Source organism: Ictidomys tridecemlineatus, chromosome 5 (assembly GCF_052094955.1).
Source record: "Ictidomys tridecemlineatus isolate mIctTri1 chromosome 5, mIctTri1.hap1, whole genome shotgun sequence".
NCBI classification, from domain to species: Eukaryota; Metazoa; Chordata; class Mammalia; order Rodentia; family Sciuridae; genus Ictidomys; species Ictidomys tridecemlineatus.
This window is the reverse complement of record NC_135481.1, coordinates 121,754,954-121,781,038: the sequence shown is the minus strand read 5'-3', so window position 1 is coordinate 121,781,038 and position 26,085 is coordinate 121,754,954. Positions and strand designations below refer to the sequence as shown.

The window sequence follows — 26,085 nt, the reverse complement described above, 5'->3', positions numbered from 1 at the left end:
TCTCCCCGTTACTCCACGTGCCTCCGACCCGCTCCATTCTCCTTCTCGCTGCTGCCCCTGCTTTGAACCCCCTCACAGCCAGGCCCTCTCCCTAGCCTCCAATTTCCTTGGACACATCCCTCAATGCAGGGCCTCAGCCTGAACCGGGGGCACCCTCACCTCCTCTCCTTTCCCACTCACACCCAGCTGTCCTCCAGTATCTGTGATTTGATCTGCAGAACACAGTGCAACACAGTGCTTGTCTCCAAGGCCCCCATACCACCCTTTACCAACACCCCTTCAAAGCCATGGTGGCTGGCACCTCCACCCTCTCACCCCTGCCACTGATTCTCAGCAGCCCAGAAGGAGGCCAGAAATCCAGCGCCAGCTTCGAAGTTCCTACGCCCAGAACCTGCAGGATGTAGGTCCCAGGATTTGAAACCCCCCCCATCTCTGGCCTCACTGAGCAGCCTCCCAATCAGCTCACACATAGACCTCTGCCCTGGAGGGAGGGCCAAGTGAAGGGAGGGTGCTTCAAGCCAGGTCTCAGCAGGAGCAGGTGAGGATAAAAGTCAAATCCTCTCCCCAGTTGGCAAGACTCAGCCCTCAGCCCCTCCCTGCCCCAAGCCTCTTTGGGAATCATCCTCCACCCGTCACCCCCTGCCCCAGCTGTGAGCCACACCCTGAGGCCATCCAACTTCCTTTAGGAGTCTGCCCATTAACAGCTGTCCACACTGTCCCCTGGGCAGCCTTGGAGGGCTTGTGAGACAGCTGTGGAGGGGGATAGCCTGCTGGCCACAACCCCCAGGAGGTGTAGGCAGGGATGTTCAAGGCATTGCTGGGAGCAGGGGACAACTTTCCCAGGAAGACCAGGACTCAGCAGTCACAGGTGCCCTGAGGATGGATCTGCCTCTGTAATAGAACATCTGTTACAGGGCACAAAGATTGACTTCTTTCTTTTTTATTTATTTTTAGTTGTAGGTGGACAGCATGCCTTTGTCTATTTATTTTTATGTAGTGCTGAGGGTCGAACCCAGTGCCTCACACTTACAAGGCAAGCCCTCTACTGCTGAGTCACAACCCAGCCCCAAAGATTGATTTCTTAGAATTCTTGAGGCTGGGAAGAGGGGAAGGAAGGAGGGGAGGGAAGGAAGGCAGAGAAGGGAGGGGGACAGAACTCATCCTTTTGTCTTGAAGCTCTCTGGGGGTGGGGGCCTTATGGCGCAGTCACCTCTTAGAGGCCCCAGTTCTCAACACGGGTGCATTTGGGGATTCAGTTGCCAGTGCATGAGCCCTGGGGACAGGTTCGAGTCATAGAAGTGATCTTGGGAGGAAAAGGCAAGCTGCTGAGGGTAAGGGACATCTGCCACCATGATGGAGAAAGTTACAATGTCAGCCACCATGTGGCCATAAGAAAGACCCATGCAGCCAGGAATGCCACTGGGTGGCAGGAAAAGAGCAGATGCCCAGGGCGTCATGTTTTTTTTTTTTTTTTTAATTTTAATTAGTTGTTGATGGACCTTTATTTTTATTTATTTATTTACATGCAGTGCTGAGGCTTGAACCCAGGGCCTCACACATGCTAGGCAAGTGCTCGACCACTGAGCCCCAGCCCCAGCCCATCCAGGTCTTTACATTTAGTCCCATGGTATCTCTTAATTGGGATCATGGGCTTCCAGGCATTTGTCATTATTTGTGTGCTTTTCATGAATGAATTAAATAACAAAATAATTCCCTTCCACCTCCACTATTGTCTGAATGCTAAACCCAAGCTCCTTGCCCCAGCTTATAAAACCCCTAGGGAACAGCCCACCCATCAACCTTTGCAGCCTCCCTTCTTGTCTCCAGGCCCTGCACTACCTGTGCCTGTCAGATCAGGTGAGGTGGCAGCAACCAAAGGAGGCCGATTTAAAAAGCCGCCGAAGGAGGCTTTATTGAGATATCACTCCCAGGTGGAACTCTGACCTACAGAGGGGACAGGGGAAGGGTCTGAGGAGAAACCCCATGGAAGCTCAACAAGACTGCACTTTTTTTTTTTTTTTTTAAAAGAGTGAGAGAGAGGGAGAGAGAGGGAGAGAGAGAGAGAGAGAGAGAGAATTTAATATTTATTTTTTAGTATTTGGCGGACACAACATCTTTGTTGGTATGTGGTGCTGAGGATCGAATCTGGGCCGCACGCATGCCAGGCAAGCGCGCTACTGCTTGAGCCACATCCCCAGCCCCAGACTGCACTTTTATGGGGCTTACAGCAGGAAGGGAAGGGCTTGGGACAGGAAAAGGTGTTTTTAGGGTCCCTTGTCCCGTTGGAGTTGGTTAGGGGAGTTGGCTGAACTCCAGGATTGGCCAAGGGGTCCTGCTGATTGACAGGTGTTAGGAGACCTCGTGATTGACAGGTGTTTCCGCTGGAGCCTGATTGATGTTCCTTTCCCCAGGCGGGCTGCTTTGTTCTGGCAGCCACCGACCTAACAGAAGTGTCTCCCTTCTGGTCTTTCAGGCTAAGTCCGTGCCTGTCCCATGTTTCTAAGGCAGTGGAACAACAGGGTCAGTCTTGACTTTTTTGAAAGAGTCCTCTGAGAACCTGAGCAAACAGGGACAGCATGGAAGTGTACCCAGCCAAGAGCACATCCTGGCATCCACAACCATGGCCTTTTGCCTCCGTCCACCAGTAGCCACGTGACACTTATGTCTCACCTCAAGCCCTGGGGGAGCAGAATGGGGACAAGGGCACAGCTGTCTTGAGCCCAAGGTTGCCCACCTGGGGACCCCTCCCTAGGATGTCCTGAAGGGCCTGGGGGCTCCCAAAGGTCATTCGTTTTGCCCTCCATCATTCTCAAAGACCTTCAGAACAGGGGAAGCTGGGAGAAACCTTAGGGAAACTGAGGCCTCAGGAGGGGAGGAGATGGTGGACACAGTGGCTACACCTGTAATCCCAGTGACTCAGGGGGCTGAGGTAGGAGGATGGCAAGTTCAAGGTCAGCCTTGACAATGAGGCGAGACCTGTCTCGAAATTTAAAAAGGGGCTGAGGATGTGGCTCAATGGTAGAATGCTCCTGGGTTCAATCTCCAGGACCAAAAAAATTAAAATAAATGAGTGACAACTTGTTGAAAGCCGAGGTGGGCAAAAGCAGGGCTCAGATTCCGAGCCTAGTGCTCTCTATAACCCCCACCCCTGGCCATAGAGTTTCTTCAAACTTAGTGGATTCCATGGATCCCTTGAGAGTTCCTATGGTCTGCAGGGTCCCAGTGTACTGAGGTGGGGCAGGGCTGCTGCTGTCAGCAGCCACCATACACAGATGGCAGCCTGGGGCACAGGATGCCCATCTTCCCCAGGTTGGCCTGGGCTGCCTTCTCTCTGGTCTGAGAGCCTTGTCTGCCTCCCAGGGCACAGTGCTACAGGAGAAGCCCATGTGTGCCCTGTGTATGTTCATATGTGTAGGAGAATGGACAGGCATGTGCTGTGGTAGGGGTCTGCTTGGGTCTGTTCAGAGGAGACTCTGGCCCAGGCAGGCCCTCTAGTCTTGTCCTAATTTCCTGGGGTGACACAGAGGAGCCAGGGCAGGGCTGTGTGCTCAGTTTTGCCCTGTAGGCTGGATCCCTCTCCCCATAGCAGAGGCAGGAGAAAGGGTTGGGATGAATAACTTTCTCCCTGTATGAGAAGGTACTGGGATGCTCTAGTGAGGACCTGTTATCCCTGCATGGGCTGTGGGTCTGTGGTTCTCAATGTCTGTAAAATGGCCAGTTTGGTGGCACATGCCTGAAATCCCAGGCAATCAAGATGATCCCGTGTTTGTGGCCAGCCTGAGTAATTTAACCTGCCTTCTCAAAATAGAAAGTAAAAAGGGCTAGGGATGTAGGTCAGTGGTAGAATGCCCAGGTTCCAAATCCCCAGTTAAAAAAAATTGTTTAAAAAACTGTGTTAAAAAAAAAAAAGGTAGGGCTGGGTTGTGGCTCAGTGGTAGAGTGCTCGCCACACAGGTATGAGACCCTGGGTTTGATCCTCAGCACCATATAAAAATAAACAAAATAAAGATATTGTGCCCATGTATAACTAAAAAATTAAAAAATAAAGGTCCAGAATTCCTAACTACTGGGGTGTGAAGGCATGAATTAGTGCTTTTGGGACCCCAGGACCTCAGGACTCTAGGCTCCTGAGCCTCCAAATCTATTACCCCAAATCCCAGGCCCATTGTGGGAAGGCTGGGGGCCAGGGCCCAATTCACAGGCGTCTGAGGAACAGCAAGGGAAACCCCTGTCTTCCCTTCTGGCTCTCCTTGCAGGCTACGGCTCTCTCTCTGAGCAGGGAATTCTTGGCGGCTGGTGGTTGTGATAAAGTGAAATCAAGTGTGTTTAGACAGGGAGGGCAGACGCAGGTGCCACACATCTCCCTCCATCCATCCATCTACACCCTCGGTCCGACCCTTCCCTGGGAGATGAGCCTGGAGCTCCCACGACGACGGGCAGCACGCGATGGGAATCTTTGGGGCACACTTCCATCCCAGGCCCACACCGTAGGGGGTTTTCCCAAGGTCGGCGAGGGTCAGGTCAAAGGAGTCTTGGAACTTGACTCGCGGAGCCACGAGGAGAGCCTCACACAGAGGGCGCCGGGGTGCCTACCAGCGCCTCGACCCTGGCTTTGCCCCGTGGGCGCGGCTCCAAGCGCCCAGCCGGGTGCGGGCGGCCCCTCGGGGGCAACCGGGTTCCCGAGCCCCGCCCCCGGCCCCGCCCCCCGCGCCCTCAAGTTTCTCCGAAGTTTTCCTCAGATCCGGCTGTGCGCCCCGCCCCCCGGCCCGTGACGCAACAATGGTGCAGCGCGGCCGCCAATGGGCGGCGGCGGGGACCCGCGGCGCGGGCCAATGGCGGCGGCGGGCAGTCCCGCGGTCCTGCCGGCCCGGGCCGCACTGCGCCGCCCGCTGCCCGCCCGTCGCCGGCGCCGGTACCGCCGCCCAGCTACCCGACCCAGAGCTCGGCTGCGGCGGGCGCGGGCGGCGGCAGCGGGGCTCTCCGGTGCGGTTCGTGCTGGGACCCCCGCCTGCCTGCAGCACGGGGACGGCGCGCGCTCCAGCCCGCAGCAGGGACCGGGACGCTCGGCCCACCGTCCCTCGCGGTGAGTCCCCCCGCGCCCGCGGCTAGCAACCCGGGCGGCGGTCCCCGCCCTGCCCGGCACGCCACGGTGAAACCCTCACCGCGCCCGCCACCGGCCCGCAGACACCGGGCTCGTGGGGGTGACCCGCCGCGGCCGAGGTCGGGTCGTGCCCGCTGGGAAGGGCGGGGAGGAGCTGGCGGGTGGCCCGGCTCGCGGCGCTGTCCTGGGGCCCAACCCCGTCGCGGAGCCGAGGCAGTTCTCTGCCCAGTGACGTGGGGCGGCCGAACTTTACGTAACGCGCCCGGCGCCCCACGCGTGCCCACTTATTGCACCTGGGACACAGAGGCTCTGACTCCAGGAGGGCGCATGGCCACAGCCCAGCCCGCCGTGTCCACCTCTGTAGCCCAGTTGCTGCGAGGGGTCCACCCAGTGTGTGTGGATGTGGCCTGACTGCTGCCCCAGGGCCCTCCGGACCGAAGGCTTACCCTTGCCCAAAGACACCAGGGTGGTGGGGCCGGGGGCGGGGCTCAGATAGGGGCTGGGGCATTGAAGGCAGGGTCAGAGTTCAGGCTGGGGTCCTCACCATGTGGGAATGAGCCCAAATTGGAACGCAGGAGGCCTGGGTTCTGGTCCTGCTTCCACCCTGACTTGGTGACTGACCTTGGATAAGCTTGTCCCCTGCTGGTAAATGGGTGGCAGTACCAGCATCCTGTGTGAAGATCAAGAAAGGCGTCGGCCGGCCGCACTGGAGGGGAGGGACTGCAGACTGAAGTGCAGCCTCTGGGTTGACTTCACCCTTTGCCTCCTCCCAGGGGCACTGACCCAGAGGAGATGTAGGGTCGGAGCCACTCCCCCACTCGCCCTGCTGGGGCTCGCAGCCAGCCACAACCGTCCACAATCCACTCCCTCCCCTACAGATGAGGAAGCTGAGGTTTCTTGAGGGAAGGTGAAATACAGTCACGGAACCTGGTGATCGTGTGTCAGGAACCAGGTAGGTCTCATCAGTCTGGGAAGAGGCTCAGGGGGCCTGACAGTGGTAAGGGGTCCGAGGGCAAGATCAAAGCATCGATGGGGTTGGGGTCGTCGGGGAGTTAGGGGCGGAAAATGGGTTTGGCTCAGGTTGAGATATGGGCCTGAGTTTTCCTGTCAGCTACCTGGCTTCTTATTCGGGGTTGATGGACCTGGCAGAGGTGGGACAGGCACTACCCCCCCCTCCCCGCCGTTTCCGGGCTGGAGAGACTTTGAAGGCCTGACCAGGTTAGGGTTTCTCCAGCGGGTGCCAGAGAGCAAGACAACTTCAGGGAGGGAGATCAGGTGCTGCCAGATCAAGAAAGCAGGCTGTGGTTCTGGGCCTAGGAGAGACTATAGGTGGGGGCAATGACTGCAGGGGCCAGGCTGAGGCAGGAAGCAGGTAGGAGAGTCCCAGACAGAAAGCTCAAGGCTCCAGTGGGGCTGTGGGGGTAGATGGGACCACCCTCTCCTCACTGCACCTCTTTGCCCGCAGGTTGGTCTGTCCTGGGGCCCATGCCTTGAGGCTGCCAGCATGCCTTGGGACGCAAGGCCTGGGGGCGGTGCAGACGGTGGCCCTGAGGGTGCCAGCGCAGCCCGCTCTCGGGCACAGAAACAATGCCGGAAGTCGTCTTTTGCCTTCTACCAGGCGGTGCGGGACCTGCTTCCGGTGTGGCTCCTGGAGGACATGCGCGCCAGCGAGGCCTTCCACTGGGATGAGTGTGGGCGCGCCGCGGCCTACTCGCCCTCGGAGGCGCTGCTCTACGCGCTGGTGCACGACCACCAGGCCTACGCACACTACTTACTGGCCACTTTCCCGCGGCGCGCACTTGCGCCACCCAGCGCGGGCTTCCGCTGCTGTGCGGCGCCTGGGCCTCATGTGCCGCTGGCTGTGCGCTACAACCGCGTGGGCATCCTGCGCCGCATCCTGCGCACTGTGCGTGACTTCCCAGCTGAGGAGCGCGCCCGCCTGCTGGACCGACGTGGCTGTAGCCGCGTGGAGGGTGGTGGCACTTCGCTGCACGTGGCCTGTGAGCTGGCGCGCCCAGAGTGCCTCTTCCTGCTTCTGGGCCACGGAGCCTCGCCAGGCCTCCGTGATGGTGGTGGCCTCACACCACTGGAGCTGCTGCTGCAACAGTTGGGCCGTGATGCAGGCTCGGTCCCTGCCGCTGGGGCTGCCTCTTCCGCCACTGCCGCCAACACTGTGTCTGGCGAGCCACGCCAGCGCCGCCTGCTACTGCTTGACCTACTGGCGCTGTACACCCCTGCGGGTGCCGGAGGCCCAGCCCGCCGGGAGCTGCTGGGTGACCGACCGCGCTGGCAGCGGCTTCTGGGTGAGGACAAGTTCCAGTGGCTGGCAGGCCTGGCCCCGCCATCTCTCTTTGCACGTGCCATGCAGGTGCTGGTCACCACCATCTCTCCTGGCCGCTTCCCTGAGGCCCTGGATGAGCTGCCGCTGCCGCCCTTCCTGCAGCCCTTGGACCTCACTGGCAAGGGCTAGACCCAGGGGGTGCGGGATTTGGGGACAGAACTGTTTTTCGGAGCATTGTACCTGCACTTTACATATACTGATCTCTGTACAGGAGAATCTGCTTCATCTGTCACATGCCATGGGGCAAGGCTCCCAGGTTTCCTGGGTGCAGCTGGACCCAGCTCCCCATGTTCCTGCCCAGCTGGGGCTCGGGTCATATACTCCCCTCATTGCCTAGCTCTGCAAAGGGGTGAGGACCAGCCTCCCACTCAGATCTGGAGCTGGGAGTGTCCCAAAGAGGGTGGCTGCTGAGCTGAGCAGGAATTGAGCAGGCACAGGGGGAGGGGACTTACTTGTGCAAGCCAGGGGGACGGAATGTGCAGAGGCCTGGAGGCCAAGAGGACAGGCCCAGTGGGGAGTTATGAGAGGAGGCTCTCGTAGTAAACTCTCTGGTAGGGTCTGGACCTGATCCTGCAGTTGAGGGGGGACAAGCAGGACTGGGCAGTCTGCTGTGCCAGGAGCTTGGCAGAGGCCTGACCCAGGCTGTGCCTTCCTGTATCCCCACCCTACTCTAGCCATGAGCCCCTTGGGTGTCACTGGCTTCCTGTATCTCCCACTGATAGGTGGCCCACGCAGGCCTGGCTCTGACTCTGTCACCACCTTTTGCTCTTTGTCCACAACTGGCAGGCAGTTTCCTGGGGCTCCTGCTTTTCAGCTCAGCCATTGTACCTGGTAGGCCCCAGGCCTGGGGCCCCCAGCTTCTTATCCCTCCTGGGGTTAGGTGTGTTTTCCTCTTGGCCCAGGGATGACTCCCTGGCCCACTCACAGTGGGCATTAGATGGTGTCCATGGTGATGGAGGGGTGGGTGTGTCACCCCAGGGGCAGGCTTCTTGCCCGTGACTGGAGAGCTGATTTCTCCAAGAAGATTTGTTACCGTGTGAGTGTGCTGCCATCCTGCAGGGTGAGGGGACTGACTGAGAAGATGTACCTCTCCTGAGGAGCCTCAGGACCAGGCAGGGTGGCCAGGCTGCCTGTCTGGGGAATCCTGCTGGGTCTGTATGGGCTGGAGGACTGTGATGTCCTGCCAGGGCATCTGCTGCCTGCCCTGCACCCAGTGTTCCTGAGGGGAGCCTGCTTGCCAGGTGGCAGAGTCTAGGGTCAGGGCTTCAGAAGGAGGGCAGGAAGGCCCAGACAACAGATCTTGCCTAGGGATCTAGACCCAATACCCACTTTCAGGGTGACCTTGGACAAAAAACCTCTGCCCTGGGCCCTGGTTTTCTCATCTGTCTTCAAGGGATTTTGGACCACCTCAGCTTATTGCCAACCCTGAAAAGGATGTTCCCCCATTGTGCAGGAGTGTGGGGTGGGTGGGTGTACTATCCTAGTGGGAATGGAGAGGGAAAGATGAAGAGGGCACACGACCTTCTGAGCCCAGATCCAGACTGGAGAGGGTCTTCTCCCCTCCTGTTGTGCCCTGGACCAGCTAAACAGCCTCTTTGAACCTCTGCACTTAGTGGATACTAGCTGCCCAGCCCCAGGCCTAGGGCATCAGGCTCCCTGGTTCTCACAATAAGGATGCCATTGCAGAGGACTTTCACTTTCTTCCTTTGAAGGACAGCAGTAGACTGCAGGACTGCTGGGGTGGGGCCTGTCAGGCTTTTGGGAGCCTGTCATCCCAGCCATTCTGTCTAGAAAGCTGGACAGCTATTGGGTATAGACTTCACATCTCTCCTGTCTGGTGCTGTCCTCTGGGTCAGTCTGTCCAGGGCTAGATGTCCCTGTACCTCCCCTCCTTTAGTGACAACCTTTGGACCCCTGGCCTAGGGGAGGTTCCCTCTACAGAACCCATTGGGACAACCCGGAGGAGGCCGGTATGGGATCCTGCCATCTGGAGGAATTATGGGCAGGAATCCCCAGCTGCAGGAAGGTGCAGGGCAGGGTCTAGGGCTGGGGGGGGGGGTGGTTTGTTTCAGGTACTCTGTGGGGTAACAGTAGTTGTGGGACAGCCACATCATTGCTGAGTGACTGGTTGACCCCTGTGTCCACATGGGCGAGTGGGTACAGGCAAGGACACCTTAGCGTTCACTGATTGGGGTGGGTGAGGCAAGGGCACAGGGAGTCACAGGAGGCCACAGACCAGAGTGGAGCCTGACCCCGGCACAGCTCAGCAGCCGGCCTGGCCCAGCCCTCCACCCTATAGTGGAGCAGAGAACTTCACGTGGTGCTGGCAGATAAGGTTATCTGGTGCCTGCTGCTGGGAGAACGAAGGGGGCCCCAGAGTTTGGCTTGCCACACCCAGGAAGGGCTGTGAGGACCCTGGTGCATCTGTCACTGTTGTCATTCCTGGCAGTGAGCTTGCAGGACTTGGGGCAGACCCAGAGGATTGGAGGGAGTCAGAGCCAGCTAGGCCCAGGCCCAGGCCCTTGGCATATGGCAACTCTGCTCTTGGTCCGCGTGGCAGGTGACTGACAAGCCTCATTCTCTGTGATGAAGCACATTGGTTTGTTGGTTTATTTCTTAAATGTCACTACTCTCTCCCTCTGTGTATGACCAAGTGCCCAGCAGTGTTCCAAGAGCCCTGAACCCAGTTCATTAAGAGTTCAGGGACCAAGCCAGGGGCAGTGACACATGCCTTAATCTCAGCATCTTGGGAGGCTAAGGAAGGATGGAAAGTTGTAGGCTGGTCTGGCCAACTTGGTGAGTCCCTGTCTCAAAAATAAGAACTGGGAATGAAGCTCAGTGGTTGAGTGCCCCAGAATTCAATCCCCAATAATACAAAAACAAAACAGAACTGTGTATTAAAGGTACTAGCCCTTTGACACATACTTGGTGCATGTTTTTTTTTTTTTGAAGGTGATATGGTTATTTTGGCTGTACAAAAGTTTTAACTTTTATGAAGACAGACATCATGTTTATGACTTATGGGATTTTGTTTGTTTTTTGTTTTTGTAGTGATGGAGTTTGAACTCAAGGGGTTCTCTAAAGCGCCTGCCACACCCAAAGTAAAGCTACATCCCCCATTCTTTACTTTTTTTTTTTTGGTACTGGAGATCAAACCCAGAGGTGTTTAACCACTGAGCCACATCCCCAGCTCCTTTTTGTATTTTATTTGGAGAAGGGTCTCACTGAGTTACTTACCGCCTCGCTAAGTTGCTGAGGCTGGTCTTGAACTCACGTTCCTCCTGCCTCAGCCTTCCAAGCCATTTGGATTATAGGAGTGGGCCACTCCAGCGATCCTCCTGCCTCAGCCTCCCAAGCCACTGGGATTACAGGAGCGGGTCACTCTACTCCCGGCATCCCAGTTCTTTACTTTTTTTTTTTTTTTTTAATATTTTTTTAGATGTTGATGGACCTTTATTTTATTAATTTATTTATATGCGGTGTTGAGAATCAAACCCAGTGCCTCACACGTACAAGGCAAGTGCTCTACCACAGAGCCACAACCCCAGCCCCCGGTTCTTTATGAGACAGGGTTTTGCTCAATTGTGCAGGCTGGCTTTGAATTTATAATACTCCTGCCTTAGCTTCCTGAGTCACTGGAATTATAAGTGTATATGGCTACACTTGGCTACAATTTATTTATCATTTTGTACTGAGGGTTTAATCCAGGGGCACTTTACAACTGAGCTATATTCCCAACCCTTGTGTTTTTTTTTTTTTTAAATTTTGAGATAGGGCATCATTAAGTTGCTAAGGGCCTTGCTAAATTGCTGAAGCTGCCCTCAAACTTGTGATCCTCCAGAGCAGCTGGGATTACAGGCACATGCCAACTGTAAGTAAGATTTTAAAGAAGTCTTTGGTGTTTTTTTTTTTATATTTGACTCAACTAGCATTGATACAGTAAAGGGTTAATGCTAGCAGCCAGGTGCAGTGGCACATGCCTGTAATCCCAGCTGCTTGCCTCAGCAAGCTAAGCAACTCAGTGAGACCCTATCTGTTTCTAAAAAAATATAAAACAGGGCTGGGATGTGGTCGAGTGCCCGAGTTCACTCCCTCCCCACAAGAAAAAGTTGATGTGAGAGAGAGCTGAATTTTTTTTTTTTTTTAGAGAGAATTTTTAAATAGATTTTGGTGGACACAACATCTTTATTTTATTTTTGTGGTGCTTGAATGCCAGGCTACTGCGCTACCGCTTGAGCCATATCCCCAGCCCCTGAATTTTTTTGAAAATATTTTAAAATATTTTTTTAGTTGTCAATGAACCTTTATTTTATTTATTTATATGTGGTGCTGAGAATTGAGCCCAGGGCTTCACGCATGCTAGGCACGTGCTGACCACTGGGCCACAACCATAGCCCAGAGATAGCTGAATTTTTAAAATGTAAATTTATTTAATTTTGGAATAAAATATTTACATGGCTCAAAATTCAAATGATACAAAAGGTATATGCTTACAAGCAACCACTGTACCAATTTCTTGTCCCCATATAGAATCTGTTTCTTCCCCAGCTTTCTCCCCTGGAATTGGGAAAAGCCGAAAGTCAGCCAGAAGGTTGGAGAGTGAGCACCATTCCACAATGCTGTCACCTTCCTCCCTCTTCTCATCTCCTTTTTAAAACCGTCGCACTCACACAGTGAGGAGGGCCGCTCGCCAGCACGCACCACGCTTCACTGGGCCTGTGCTCAGGTGGCCTGGCCCTCCCCAACACAGGCTGTTTTCAGAACTTCCCTATGAGGAATGGGTGCTGGATGTCTTAGTGTTCTTGAGTGCAGGTTTCCAGAAGTGGAGTTCATGGTGACACATTTGGGTCCTTGCTCGGTGGTATCACGCCTGACTTTGGCAGTGTTTTTTTTGGGGGGAGGTACCGCGGATTGAACTCAGGGGCACTGACCACTGAGCCCCATCCCCAGCCCTATTTTGTATTTGATTTAGAGACAGGGTCTCACTGAGTTGCTTAGTGCCTCGCTTTTGCTGAGGCTGGTTTTGAACTCACGATCCTCTTGCCTCAGCCTCCTGAGCCGCTGGGATTACAGGCGAATGCCACCGAGCCCAGCTTTGGGAGTGCGTTCAACACGTGCTCTTCCATCTGCTTGTGTCTGATGCATTTGTCCCATGGGTTTGGACAAGGCCTTTGGTAGACACTCCACCTCAGGATCTTACTTGTCATTGTGTCCCTATTTGATTTTTGTTTGTTGTGATGCTGGGGATTGAACCCAGGGGTGTTTTACCACTGAGCCACATCCCTGGCCCTTTTTCACATTCTGAGTCGGGGTCTAAGTTGCTTAGGGCTTTGCCGAGTTGTTGAGGTTAAGCCTCAAACTGCGATGCCCCTGCCCCGGTTTCCTGAGTTGCTGGGATTACAGGGGTGGACCACCACACCTGGCTTCCCGTTAACTTACGAGAGGTGTGTAGGTTGGCTGGCTCCACATCATGTTGGTCTCCTGTTCTGGGTTTGTGCTCTGAGGATTGAACGTAGGGTCTCATCCATGTCAGGCAGATGCTGTATCACTGGGCCACATCTCCAGTCCTGTGCAGGATTTTTGATTTAGACTTTGCATTTTGAAGAAATCAAATCTGTACATGGACTTTCTTTCGTGGCCTTGTCATGATTTCTATTCAGAAGCCATTCAGAAGACAGAGACTTCCTCTATTTCTTTCTTCCACTTACTATTATTTTGCCAGAATTAAGCAGTGGCCAACATCAGCTGTGAACACCCGCCCCCCCTGCATCTGCGGCACCTCCATCTTGCATCTCCGAGGATCTGGACTGCATGGTGCTGTGGGACCTTTGACAGCCTGTGCCATACTTGATATGCCAGCCTTCTTGGGGCTCTGGTCACCACTCTGCAGTTCTCATCTATTTGTGAGGTGGCATCAATCATCTGAGCTCCCTACATGAAGGTGAGCATGTTAACAGGATCCCGAGTCTCACAGGGCTAATAGAGGCTGCAAGGCTGTGAGCTCCTAGCAGCACACCTGGCCATCACGGGGCTGTGTGGGCTGGTTATGTGGAGGAAACTTACTGAAAATGAGCTATACCTGCAAATTTCTCTGAGGAGAAATTTCATGTTTGGTCTCCTGTTCTGGAGCATGAAACAAGTCTCCTTTTTTTTTTCTTAAATATTTATTTTTTTAATTGTAGTTGGACACAATACCTTTATTTTATTTATTTTTATGGGGTGCTGAGGATCGAACCCAGGGCCTTGCACGTGCTAGGCAAGTGTTCTACCACTGACCCACAACCCCAGCCCCTACAAGTCTCCTTTTAACTCAAGTTTTCTCTGATGTCTCTAAAGCCTGGCCGTTTCTTGACACTGGTCTGACATTTCTTGTTCAGGTGGCTTCCTGGAACCTTGGATGTGGTCTTTTTTCAGATGTTAGTTCCTAGTAGGGCAGGGTCACGGAAACCCCACAACCTGCCCCTGGCTCCAAGAGGGGAATCCCCGTGCCCCACCCCACTTTAGGGCCATCCTTCCCAGGCCACCTTGGGTGCATCCTGCTCTGGAGCAGCCATCACAGTGACACCTCCTAGTGCACATTTCAACACCTACCAGGTCACTCCTGCCAGTGAGGCTGGGCTGGGGCGCCTCCCAGCACATCCCTGGGAAATACCTAAGCGCACCTTCTCCCAGCTCAAGCATCAGACCTGACCAGGTTTGGAAAAAGTCTAGTTTATTGCACGATCTCAAAGCACAACTAAAATTAAAACCAGAAATAAAACTGTACAAAGCACAGAAGCTAAAAGTAGTCTAAAAGTATCAACTAGACTTGGGTTTAATTGCACTAAGGTCCCACGGGCTTAGGAGGACGCTGCCATCCGGGCGGAGCCGGCAAGGCACAACAGATGCAGAAGAGGAGTAGCCCACCTGGGGGTGCCTCCACAGTCACCAAACTCTTACAAAAGGGCTCTATAAAAGTGAAGTGGGTTTCAGCATCTCCTGCTGAGATTTGAAAAGCCTCCCTCTCTATGGCTGCGGGGGGGGGGGGTTCTTCCCAAGGCCTGTGGGGGCTCCCCAGCCTGGGCAAGGTGGGGTAGAAGCAGCCAGCCGAGAGTCCAGCTGGGAGCTGCCAGGGGCGGGCTCAGGGTGGACACGTGGTGGAGCAGCCTTGTCCTGACACTCAGATGCCTGTGGACCACAAAGGCCACCAGGAGGAGGCCACAGCAACTATCTACAGCAGGCACTGTGTCACCTACCCGGGCACCAGGCCAGGCTGCCAGTCAAGGACATTCTGGGGATGGCCATTGCTCTGAAGCCCCAGCCAAGACAGGACAGGCTCAGGCTAACCCTCTGGAAGGAACAGAAGGCCCTCCCTTGTCTCCAGAAATACACTTCTCTTCTAAATTTGTAAGATTTGATTTCAAATGAGGTATCTTATGCAGGTTTGTAATATAACAAAAAAGGCAATAACTAGGAGATCTGTCCTCTGAGGACATATCTGGCTTTGTGACATCCACCAGCAGCATTTGACAGCACTCCAAGGACATTTCTAAGCTAGCTACCACAGCTCAGCTCCCCTGCGTCTGACCAGGGTACTCCTGGGCCAGGCCGCCTGAGACAGAGCCTGACGCTCACTAGCTGGCCCCCAGCAGCCCTCACTGTCTGGTGAGGCGCGTTTGCCGCTGGCCGTGCAGACAGCAGTGAGGCGTGGTGTGTCTGTGTGTGTCTTCAGCCTGCACAGCCAGCGCCCTCTCCCCAACACGGATGGCCCCAAGTTCCTCCTGGAGCAGGCAGTGTGCAATGGAACCTGCCTCTCAGGGAGGAAGTGGGGCCCTGTGAGGAAGAGGAAACCATCACCAGGCACGTCCAGAGGCTGGAGGGCACTGACCTGTAGCTGCGCTGAGCCCAGGACTACTCATGTGGTCACAGTCCAGGTGCCCTGTTGCCTGTGCTGGCTACAGGTGTCCCTGGATCCTGGTTCAGACTTGCCCTGTTCCCCAAGTTGTCTCCCATAAACAGGACCTGGAGTGTGGAGAATTTGACCTCAGCACAGGGAACTAGTGCATGCAATGGGGCCACAGCCATTGCACCTGCTTGGAGGTGACCTTGGCAAGAGGTCAGAGGTGCTGCTGCTACAGCAACAGCTCCGGGCACTCAGCTAAGGCGCTGGGTGCTGGAATGAGATGGAAATCAACATAGATGAAGGCAGGTGTGGGGCGTCCACGAGAACAGACGTGTCTGGGCAGGGTTGATGAGGCATTGACGAGTGAGTGACTTGGAAATCAGCAGTGTCCACTGAAGAACCTTGGCATCCTTCCTCCTGAATGGCTGCCCAGAGCTCCTTCAGATGACCTCCCATTCATCCTCCAGGTCCTCAGGGTGGGTGGTGGCCACCTGACTGTTCTTCTGGGTGCCATGTGAACGGCTGAATGTCTTAGTCAGCCGCTGGAGGAGGTAGCCCGGGGGGCCCACTGCCCACAGCTCATCGGACGCGGTTACTGCAAGACAAGAGGCAAGCAGAGACTATTGTATCACAGGGCTGGGGTAAGGGCACAGGTGAGCTCAGGGACCTGGACAAGCCACTTCCCCAATTGTGCTTCATTCTCTTAACTTTAAAATGGACGCACAGAACCCTGTGCTGGCCCAGAAGCCTGAGAGAGCCCACGTGTTCAGTCCCTCCAAAGTTGTCCCGCCCTCCGTCCTGGCTTTGGGAGTGCAGAGCCGGGTGGGAGCAGCCTCTTTGAGAGCCCTTTTGACACAACCCCGAGGATCCTGCCTGGGCACCTGCCTGTGAAACAGGTCGCATTTCCGGGAATTTTCTTCCAGTAGTCCCCAGCAGGGTTTTTGTCTGTGATGCCGTAGCGCCGGGCCAGGTCACCATCTGGACAGCGGGCCCACACAGTCCTTGTGCTCAGTGCCAGCTGGCAGGCCTGCAGCCCTGTGGGAAACCAGGCATCCTGCTCAGCACCTGAGCATGGGACGGGGCACCCCTCCCTGACCATGGCACTTTCTGGGTTCTGCCCTTGTCTACCAGTACTTCCTGCAGGACACAGTGCCCGCTCCACACTGGGCACCAAGGGAAAGGATGCCCACTGTGGGGCTAGCCAAGCCACGAACGCCTGAAGCCAAAGGTCAGAGGGTCTGGCTGTATGAAAGCAGTCATGCTCCCAGAGCACCCGGAAGGTGGCCTGGTCTGCCAAGGAGGGAGTGCGTCTTTATTTCGGCGATGAGATTGAACTGTGGGTGCTCTAGCACTGAGTCACATCCCCAGCCCTTATCATCTTTTATCCTGAGACAGAATCTTGCTAAATTGCTTAGACTGGTCTTGAACTTGCACTCCTCCTGCCTCAGCCTCCTGAGTAGATCACAGGCGTGTGTTGTCATGCCTGGCTAATGGAGTATGGTGCAGATTCCTGTCTGTCACCTGCCCAACAGGACACCGGAGGCAAAACAGAACACTGAGTGGGGCAGCTGAGGCTTCCCTGCACACAGCTGGGCAGCCCCACATGACAGCAGCCACAAATATGCCGGCTGACGACTGTGGCCACGTGTGGGACACTGGGATGGTCTCATGGCTTCTTCCTACCAGGCACGTGCTCCCAGTCAGTCCCCACAGGCATCTCCTCGGTGATCCCGGTCCGGACATGCACGTTCCACCTGCTGTCGAGGGCCCACAGCATCTGGTCATTGGGACTGGAATGGATGCTGACCAAGGTGACCCCGGCTGGCTGGAAGCAGGAAGAGACTTTTCTCAGGGAAGGAGGGAGAAGGGTGACAAGAGAAAGATGGGAGGTGTGGGGAACTGAGGACACATGGATGATCACAGGCACGTGGCCTGATGTCAGGCTGGGCGGAGGTGAGCAAACCTCGGGAAGCAAGGTGGATGGGGACCGTGCTAGCCCGCTCTTGCAGCAGAGGCTCAAACCATCCTAGAATGCCAGGCAGGCCACAGGGACCTCCCTCTACAGCCTTCAGCTGGAGACAGAAGGGCAGAGGCCTTCAGGTCAGGGAGGGTGGAGCCATGTGAGAGGCACATGGTGCGGAGGTACTCTGGATGGCACCACCGGCAGCCCTGCTCACGGCAGCAGCAGGAGGGGACCCCCGTCAGAGGCAGCTGGACCCCTGGCAACCAGCAAAGTGGTTCCTCCTGCTCCAGCTGCCCTCCTGTCTCTGCCCTTGGGCAAGTGATGTTCCCTACTGCCTGGACCTTGGCACACTGGAGTGAGGAGAGCCAGGCAGGAGCTGGATCCTGGGTGGATACTGGGACCCCTGCTCCTCAGGCATCCTTGGCCCAAACCTTACATCTACTGGTCCACTTTTCATAGCACAAGAATAAATCTCTTCGGTGGACTATCCACCAGCCAGCTCCAGTATGACCCAGGGATCCACCCTTGGTTTTCAAAGCCTCTGTGCTTGAGAGGGCAGAGCTCTCTGGAGGATCCAAGCCTCTGGTCACTGGCAGTTCTGGTGAGCTGCCAAAGCTCTGAGGGACTGGCTATCCCCCACTGTTGATGCTTCCTTTCCTGGACTCTGTTGTCCCTGCTCTGCACTTCGCTCTCTGGGGCTGTTGTGAATATGATTACAGTACAAGCTACTGCCCGGCTCCATCCAGTGAGCTGTCATGACCCTGGTGGAGGGCTGGGGCTGGGGCTCAGGGGTAGAGTGCTTGCCTAGCACCTGTGAGACCCTGGGTTTGATTCTCAGCACCACATAAAAATAAATAAATAAAGGTATTGTGTCCATATACAGCTAAAAAGTAAATAAATATTTAAAAAACAAAACAAAACAAAAAACACTGGTGGAGGGCTGGGGCTGGGGCTCAGTGGTAGCGCACTTGTCTGGCATGTGTGAGGCCCTGGGTTCGATTCTCAGCATATAATTAATTGCATATAAATAAGCAATTAATAAATAAAGGTCTATCAACAGCTTAAAAAACTAAAAAAGCCCTGGTGGCTCCAGCTGCCAGACACTCAGGGCACCTCCAGGGCAGGGGCTCACCTGCTCCTGTGCCCATCGAGGTGCACTCGTGCTCACCCTCTGGCTGCCCTGTGGGGTTCCCTGTTGAGTGAGTGAATGGGGGGTACCAAGTCCCTTGCACCTCAGCTCCAGGGCTAGTTGGTCCCAACGGGGACCCAGGGGATTCAGACAGAATCTCAAGGACGTGGGCATGTCACCACTAGGAGCCTGTGTCAGCACTGGCCTTGCCTGCCTCTTGTTTCTCTGAATAACTCAGGTTTGGTGTCTCAGAGCCAGATGGGACTGAGGTTGCTGCAGGCTTGTCATCTTGCAGGCCACTCCTGACACATTCCCGGAACAGGAAGCTCGCCGCCTCCTCTCCCACCCAGGTCGGCGTCTTATGATGAGCTCACACTAGTTCAGGTGGCTCCCTATCAGCCAGCTCCAGTATGTCCCAGGGATGCCACCTCTTGGCTGAATGCCCATCAGCTCAGGTCACATGTATACTATGACCATCCAAAAGAGTACGGAGGAAACAGATGTCCCTCGTAACAGTGGCACCAACACAGGCTCCATGTGCAACCATGTCAGGGGAGCTGAGGCTGCTCCATGCACTCTCTGGGTCCATAGACACCAGGCACTGGGGCACCGCTGTGTGTGGGGCAGGAGTGGGGCGGGGGGCAGGAGTGGGGCACGGGGCAGGAGAGGCAAGGCCAACCTCAGATCCTGAGAGTGGGGAGAGAGTGAGTGGCGGGGGGGGGGGCAGCTTCTTGCAGTGGCATTAGTGAGGAGGTGGCTTTAGGGTTGAGGCCTGGAGGACACAGGGCTGCTGTGGGTGGTGGGAAAGAGGGAAGGCTGAGGAGGACTGTGGTGCTTATGCTGTGGGTCCTTACTGCCCATGCTACCAAACCAGTCCCCGTGGGTCAGATGGGAGGTAGGCATACACCAGAGCAGCCCTGGACCCAGTCACCTTCAAAGGTCAACCCCCAGATGCACTGGCAAGGTCAAAGGATAACTATATGCCACACATGTCACTGCTCTATTTTGGTGACAGAATGCCCCTGGACCATAGACAGAGCCACAGGGAACCCTGGTCTGCCCTGACTCCTGGCCCTAAGTGCTGGTTGGACCGGGATCTACTGCACAAGGGCCATTCTCTCAACTTTGTTCACTCTACAGTTTAGCCCTGGAGTCCAGAGATGCAGATTGGGGGAGCGTTGTTCTAGGTCCAGCTGCTACAATTCTACAAAGAGTAAAGGGGCTCCAGCAAAGGGAGGGGAGAGGCTGGCCACTTGAGGATGCATTGCCAGCCCAACAGCACAGAGGCCTGCAGAAGTGCCCCCAAGCACCGTGAGCACCACCTACATGCCTGGCCCATGCTGAACATCACCACCCTGGGGAAAGGAGAGCACGCCACGGCTTCAGGATGTGCTGTGTGCTTGGCATAAAGCCAACCCACAGGTTTGAGGACAAACACTGAAAGCATCCTCGGCCCCTATGGACCTGGCACGACAGGCTGTGGGTGGCTATGAATTCTTCAGCCCCACGGAGAGACCAAATCTGAGGCCTGTTCCCTAAAGCCTGGGCTGGGCCTTCTTTGACCAACAGGCCACAAGGGAAGCAGTACAGGTGGGCCATGCCTGGCTTGAGTAGCAGGCAGAGGTGGCCAGCTTTCAGCCTGAGCTGCTATGAGGCCTGAGGCTGAGGAGCCCGCTCTCTCTGGGTCCCAGGAAGCCACCTTCCCAGGACCTGCCAGGGTCCCAGAACTGGAGCAGAGAGGAGCAGTTCCTGCTGGCTCCGCCCCTGTCCTGAGCCAGAGATGCAGATGGAGTGTAACAGCCTGATGGTGGAAGCTACTGACTTTTGGGTAGTGTATCATGAACAACTGGACAGAGGGAAGGGACGGCTGTGATGCAGGGGAGGGGAAGGACAGGAAAGAAGGAAGTGGGACTGTCTGTGGGAAGCACTGGAAGGACAGCAGGAGGTAGCAGGGGACGTCCCCCATAATCAGGCAGACCCAGGCCAGATGCCCCTTCTCTTTCTCTCCATCCCCTCTGAAAGGGCTCTGAAATAAGATGCCCCAGCCTTCCTCCCATGGCCTGCCCTCCTTCTCCTTGCCAGCCCTGCTAGGACACAGGGGACAGCATGCCTTGCTGCTGCAGTGCTCCTAGTCTCCCTGCCAACAGAATGCACAGAACTCCTGGTTTGGGATGCCCCATGCTGAGGGCCTGTCTCTGTGACCTACCGTGCCATCCTGGCACATGTGCCCTGCATATGCCCATGGTCACCTGGCAAGCTTCTACCCACTTTCATGACTCTACCACATCACCTTCCCAGCCTGCAGTGGGGACCCCCATGTCACCACAAGCTCCCTGAGGGCAGAGGCCATGTCTGTTCCCTCTATCCACTCAGTGACCAGCCCAGGGTTGATCTTGATGCTGAGGAGGAACTGAGGCTACCGGCAACCACCAATGCATGGCCAATGTCCAGGTGCCTCACTTTTTCTTGTGCAATAATTTTAAAAATGTGTATTTTAGCCAGCGCAGTGGTGCACACCTGTAATCCCAGCAGCTTAGGAGGCTAAGGTAGGAGGATTGCAAGTTCAAAGCCAGCCTCAGTAAAAGCAAGGCACTAAGCAACTCAGTGAGACCCTGTCTCTCTTAAGTAAAAAACAAAATAGGGCTGGGGAGGTGGCTCAGTGGTCAAGTGCCCCGAGTTCAATCCTGGTATGAGGGTGGGAAAAAAAGGCTTATTTTGCTACAACTAAAAAAAAGAAAGAAAAGGCGGATGAGCCATGGTTGTACAGTTACCACCAGGGGTTCTTGGGACTAAGGGTTCTAGGGACTTCTATTGTTTCTTTCTATATGTTTTGCAGGACTGGGGACTACATCCAGGACACTCGACCACCGAGCTGTATCTCCTGCCTCCGCCTCCCAAGTTGCCAGGATTGCAGGTGTGAGCCACCGAGCTGGCTTTTTTTTTTTTTTCCTTTAAAGATTCAAAGTCTTTATTTCTAGGATCTCCCATGTATAAACTGGACAGGCTCTAGGTGGCTACCTCCCCCACTAAATACTGCAGTTTTTCCCAAAATATTAAGCCCTGTCCTACTGATCCTGTGTAGAAACCACATATGGAGATGCAGGGGTGCACATGTGGGGCATTTGCTGGTAGGGAAGCCATAAGTTCTGTGCCCTTCCTTACAAAGACCCCAGATCCCTGTTGGGTTGTTGTAAACAGAGGAACATTCTTCAGGCCCCTTGCTCCGAGCACACCCTTTTATTATTCCTTACAAATGCACATGAATCTATAATCATCTCAATATCTTTTATAAATTGTGGTAAAATGCACACAATACAAATTCTGCTATTAGTGACATCAAGTACATTCACAAATTGCATGATCATCAATACTATCTGGTTTCAGAGCCCTTTTTAAATATTTATTTTTAGTTGTAGTTGAACACAATGCCTTTATTTTATTTTATTTTAAAATACTTATTTTTAAGTTGTAGGTGGTGCTGAGAATCAAACCCAGAGCCTTGTGCATGCTAGGCGAGCACTGTACCACTGAGCCACAACCCCAGCCCCAATACCTTTATTTATTTATTTCTATGTGGTGCTGAGGATCGAACCCAGGGCTAGGCAAGCACTCTACCACTGAGCCACAACCTCAGCCCCTTCAGAGTCTTTTCACTGTCCCAAAGGAGACAAAATTTCAATTAAGAAAAAGCAAGCATGCTCAGCATGGTGGTATACACCTGTAATCCCAGTGACTCAGGAGGCTGGGCCAGGAGGATCTCAAGTTCCAGGCCAGCCTCAGCAACAAAGCAAGGTCTTAAGTAATTTAGCAAGACCCTGTCTCAAAATAAAAAATAAAAAGGGCTGGGGGGATGGCTCAGTGGTAAATGGTAAAGCACCTCTGGGATCAATCCCCAGTATCAAAACAAACAACAAAAAAAGCAGCTAAAATTTTGCTTATTCAAATTAAAAAACTCTTAGAAATGCAAAAAAGGAATAAAGAACACAACTTACAAAATGGAGCAAACAAGGGGTTTAAGAACTGTGTCTAGTGTGGTAAGCTGAGAAAAGGGGGAGGAGGGAAAGTGGGAGAGGGTAGGACAGACACAGGCCTGGGCTTGTGTTTTTTAAGTATGCTTTAAAGATAGGTTACAGGGCTGGTGGGAGGGAGCCAGGTCCTCTTTCTGGGCGTGCTGAATGATTTAATTATAGCCATCAACTACTTAGATGTTCACAGATCAAGGGGCTGCTGGTAGCTGTAAAGCTGCCTTTAAATAAGACCTTGTGGGGACACAGGAAGCTGCCTCATGCTCCCTAGCAGCAAGGCTCCAGGAGGGGTGCCAGTTAGGAGCAAGCAGAGCAGACATCCCTTCTCCTGAGCCACCAAGGTCTAGGACATGACAGTGCTCTTTTCCATTTTTCAGAGTCTTCAACTGGAAGCTCTGTGATCTTGACTGGACGCAGAGTGAAGGGCCGAGTGTGCCCTTGACTCTCCAGAGCTGTGGAAAGGGCCCTGTTGCAGGTGCATGCAGCAGCCTGGGCCACAGAAATGGTTCTCTGGTCTAAGAGTTTGAGTGTCAGGCGCTTCATTTGGACAAGGGGAGCCATGAGGAGATGGTCCACCCTGGACAGGGCCAGCCTGTCTGTGAGTCAGTGGACAGTATGTGGTGACCCAGCTCTAGCAGTGTAGGCAAACCTGGCACTCCCTGCCAGGAGAGGGGACTTTACCCACCACAGACACTGTCCAGAGGCTGCTGCTGCCCCTTTCTGTAGTAGGCACGGTAGCAAGGCATGATCAGATGTGGTCCCAGCCAGTGGCTCTCACTGGAGACCATTTCCCCTGGCATCTACTGGACCACAGGCACCACAGGCAGGGCTATGCTGCCTGGTCCAAGGCCTCACGTAGCCCTGGCCCCTCATGGTGTGTCAGCAGGATGGCTTTGGGCTTCTCCCTGGGAGGCTGCCTTGATCATGGGCACCAGCGTGCATCTGCCTACCTGCCAGCCCCAGTGGTTCCCAACAGGCTCCTTCCTAGGGCCAGTGATCCCCTGGGCCTGGGTATCTCCTGCTCCAAGAATGGGACCACCCTCTGCATTTCCACTGCTCCTACAGCTCAATGAATTAGCAACCAGAGGACAGCACGAAGTAGACCCCAACAAAACTTTGAAAAGGGAGGACAGTCAAATTAACTCTAGGCTGGAGAGAAAACGATCTCTTACTAACAGCCTGGCTCTTCTGTGATTTAGGGCTCACAAATATTGAGCCAAAAAGGACCCAGGTGACAGTGAAGCCCAACTCCCTCACAGGAGAGAACTGATAAAAAGGATGCTGAGAGGCGATGGGACCTGCCCTGGTCAGAGTGAGCCTGGAGCTCAAATGTGTGGGCTGGAGCCAGAGTTCTTCGAATTTCTAACAGGATAAATCTTTATCACGAGGCGCTTCAACATGTGCGTGTACACACACAGTAGCACAAAACACAATCCCTCACAAACATGCATGCACACACAAACAGGCACACCCCTACACACATTTCCCCCAGCCAGAATGTGAGTTAACTCAGGTGGAACAAAGGAACCGGTGAGAAGTTCACAGCCAAAGGTTAATTTATCTAGATCACTTTGAGGACGCAGACAAGATCAGAGGCGTGTGGCAGCAGCACCAAGTCACTGGCCAGCAAGCTTCCAAGCAGCAGCGTAAGCCACACTGGGAAGACCCTAGCTGGAAGGACCCTCAGTCCAGACGGCTATGCCTGGCAAGTGGTGGGTGGAGCCCCCTGGACTGCCTTTTCTTTTCCCTGTAATGTTATCTCCCTCCCTCCCTTTCTTTTCTATCCTTTAATCCACTTACAATGTGTGGACACAACCAGGAACAGTGGCACACCCCTGTTATCCCAGAGACTTGGGAGGCTGCGGCAGGAGGCCTACAAGTGTGAGCCTCAGCAACTTAGTGAGACACTGTCTTAAAATAAAAAATAGAAAGGACTGGAGATGTGGCTCAGTGGTAAAGCACTCCTGGGTTCAATTCCCAGCACCCCCCTCAAAAAAAAATGAAATACTGAACTTTATTTTCCTTTGGAGTTCAGGGTCTCACCCTGATGCTGTCACCTCAGGAGCCACTAAGGAGTGTACGTTTGTGGGGTCCTTTGTTACTGGCCCCTGTGGTAGTTATACTTTCTTTTATTTGGTCTTTTTAATTTTTTTTAACATTTATTTTTTAGTTGTAGTTGGACACAATACCTTTATTTTACTTATTTAGTTTTACGTGGTGCTGAGGATCAAACCCAGGACCTCGCACTTGCGCCTCTGCCGCTGAGCCCCAGCCCAGCCCCTTATTTGGTCTTTTTAGTCCTTCTGTGTTTTCCCTGTAGCAGATCCTTTTCCTGCTTCTGGTCTATTCCTCCTAGTTTGGATAAGCTTGAAAACCAGTTACCAGTGTGAACAGCCTTGTATTAAGGTCAGTCAAAGTGTGTGCCCAGGCCTTCACATTTGGTCCTACATGTGACTCCAGAACCCAGCAAGAAAAGGCATCTGCTGACTGCAGGGAATGTGCTAGAGGACGACCCCCAGGCAGGCCTCCTGCCCAGCAGGGGCTGCAAAGCCAACGGCCACCTCTGTTCAGCTCCAGACACCACTGGGGTGATGTGCCACATGGCAGATGCTGACAAATCCTAGCGTGAGACTCTGCTCCCTGTGTGCTCACCAGGCAGGCTTTGGCTGGCCTACCAGATAAGTGAAGCCCTGAAGGGAAAGATCCTGGAGGTGACTGATGAACTCAGCTTTTCTAAGGTCATAAGGTCAGCAAGGGACTCTGGTGTCAGTCCTTCCAGCTTTTTTTTTTTTGGTGGTGATGGGGATGGAACTCGGGGCCTCACGCCTGTGAGGCATGCACCACCCACATTACCCCAGCTCACGTTCTGGCAGCTTCACTGGGGCATACACATGCCTCTCTGGGTCTTCATTTTACCCATTGGGTATGAGTCACTCAAGATTGATGAAGGAGCCACTGGTGCTCACCTGTCATCCCAGCCCCGCAGGATGCTGAGGCAGGGAATCACAAGTTCCAGGGCAGCCTGGGCAACTAGTAAAATGTGTCTCAAGATTAAAATTACAAAAGGCTGGGGTGCAGCTAGGTGGGGCAGAGTGCTTGAGAGGCCCTGGGTTCCATCCTCAGTCCTGGGGGAAAAAAAAAGCAAAAGCAAAAGTGAGAGAGGAGGGGACTGCTGCAGGGAGGAGCACTCATGTCCTCTTCTAGGAACCGCCACCTTCCAGACCAGAGACGAGAGCCGGAGCCCAACATCCTAGAGGAGGCAGTGTTTCTTAGGATAGGTTGTTCTGCATGCTAAAAGCCCTCTGCCGCAGAGCTTAGCCCTTTTGTGCCTCACTCTTACAACCAAGGATCGACAACATCTAAAGAGAGTCAGTGTCTGCCATGAAAAAGACCAAGAAGAGACAAAGCAGGTGTGATGGAGGACAAGGAAATCAGGAGGGGAGAAGAAACTTTAAAAACTCCTCAGGTCCCACGTTCCTACAGGAATGCTCAGCCAGCAAGCGCCATATCACGTACAACCACAGAATGCTGCCTACCCACGATGACTTAGACTCTGAGTCAAGTACACTCTCTGTCATTATCCCTAAAAAGAACAAAGAAACAAAACATCCTCAGACAAAAGAGAAGACTTTACAATCATGAAA

At 54.2% G+C, this 26,085-nt stretch overlaps 2 protein-coding genes and 1 non-coding gene across 10 annotated transcripts in view; 1 reads left to right on the top strand and 2 right to left on the bottom strand.

The window, feature by feature from the left end:
* Positions 1–4,830: 4,830 nt before the first annotated feature.
* Positions 4,831–10,366, top strand: Ankrd9 (ankyrin repeat domain 9). 2 transcript variants are annotated; one of them, XM_078050934.1, is made up of 3 exons: positions 4,831–5,083; positions 5,980–6,053; positions 6,567–10,366. In XM_078050934.1, exon 3 carries the CDS (start codon positions 6,606–6,608, stop codon positions 7,569–7,571), a length of 966 nt encoding a protein of 321 aa, XP_077907060.1. In that variant the 5' UTR covers positions 4,831–5,083; positions 5,980–6,053; positions 6,567–6,605; the 3' UTR covers positions 7,572–10,366. The 2 variants fall into 2 exon arrangements, with proteins under 2 accessions (XP_077907060.1, XP_077907059.1); XM_078050933.1 differs by having other exon boundaries at positions 5,875–6,053.
* A 3,771-nt stretch (positions 10,367–14,137) lies between these two features.
* The window catches only part of Tecpr2 (tectonin beta-propeller repeat containing 2), a 79,791-nt gene continuing 67,843 nt past the window's right edge, over positions 14,138–26,085 (bottom strand). For 6 of the 7 annotated variants that reach the window (XM_005341003.5, XM_040273955.2, XM_040273957.2 and 3 more), the window contains 3 exons: positions 17,008–17,149; positions 16,210–16,359; positions 14,138–15,919 (listed from right to left, as the gene is read on the bottom strand). In XM_005341003.5, the coding sequence (XP_005341060.2) occupies positions 15,765–15,919; positions 16,210–16,359; positions 17,008–17,149 (447 nt within the window). In that variant the 3' untranslated portion in view covers positions 14,138–15,764. Of the gene's footprint in view, positions 15,920–16,209; positions 16,360–17,007; positions 17,150–17,940; positions 25,567–26,085 lie in introns of those variants that run through there. The other variant, XM_040273958.2, reaches the window with a different exon arrangement.
* LOC120887078 (small nucleolar RNA SNORA11) lies at positions 21,526–21,652 on the bottom strand. The gene has a single exon (XR_005730246.1). It is a non-coding gene; the product is annotated as a small nucleolar RNA SNORA11 (small nucleolar RNA).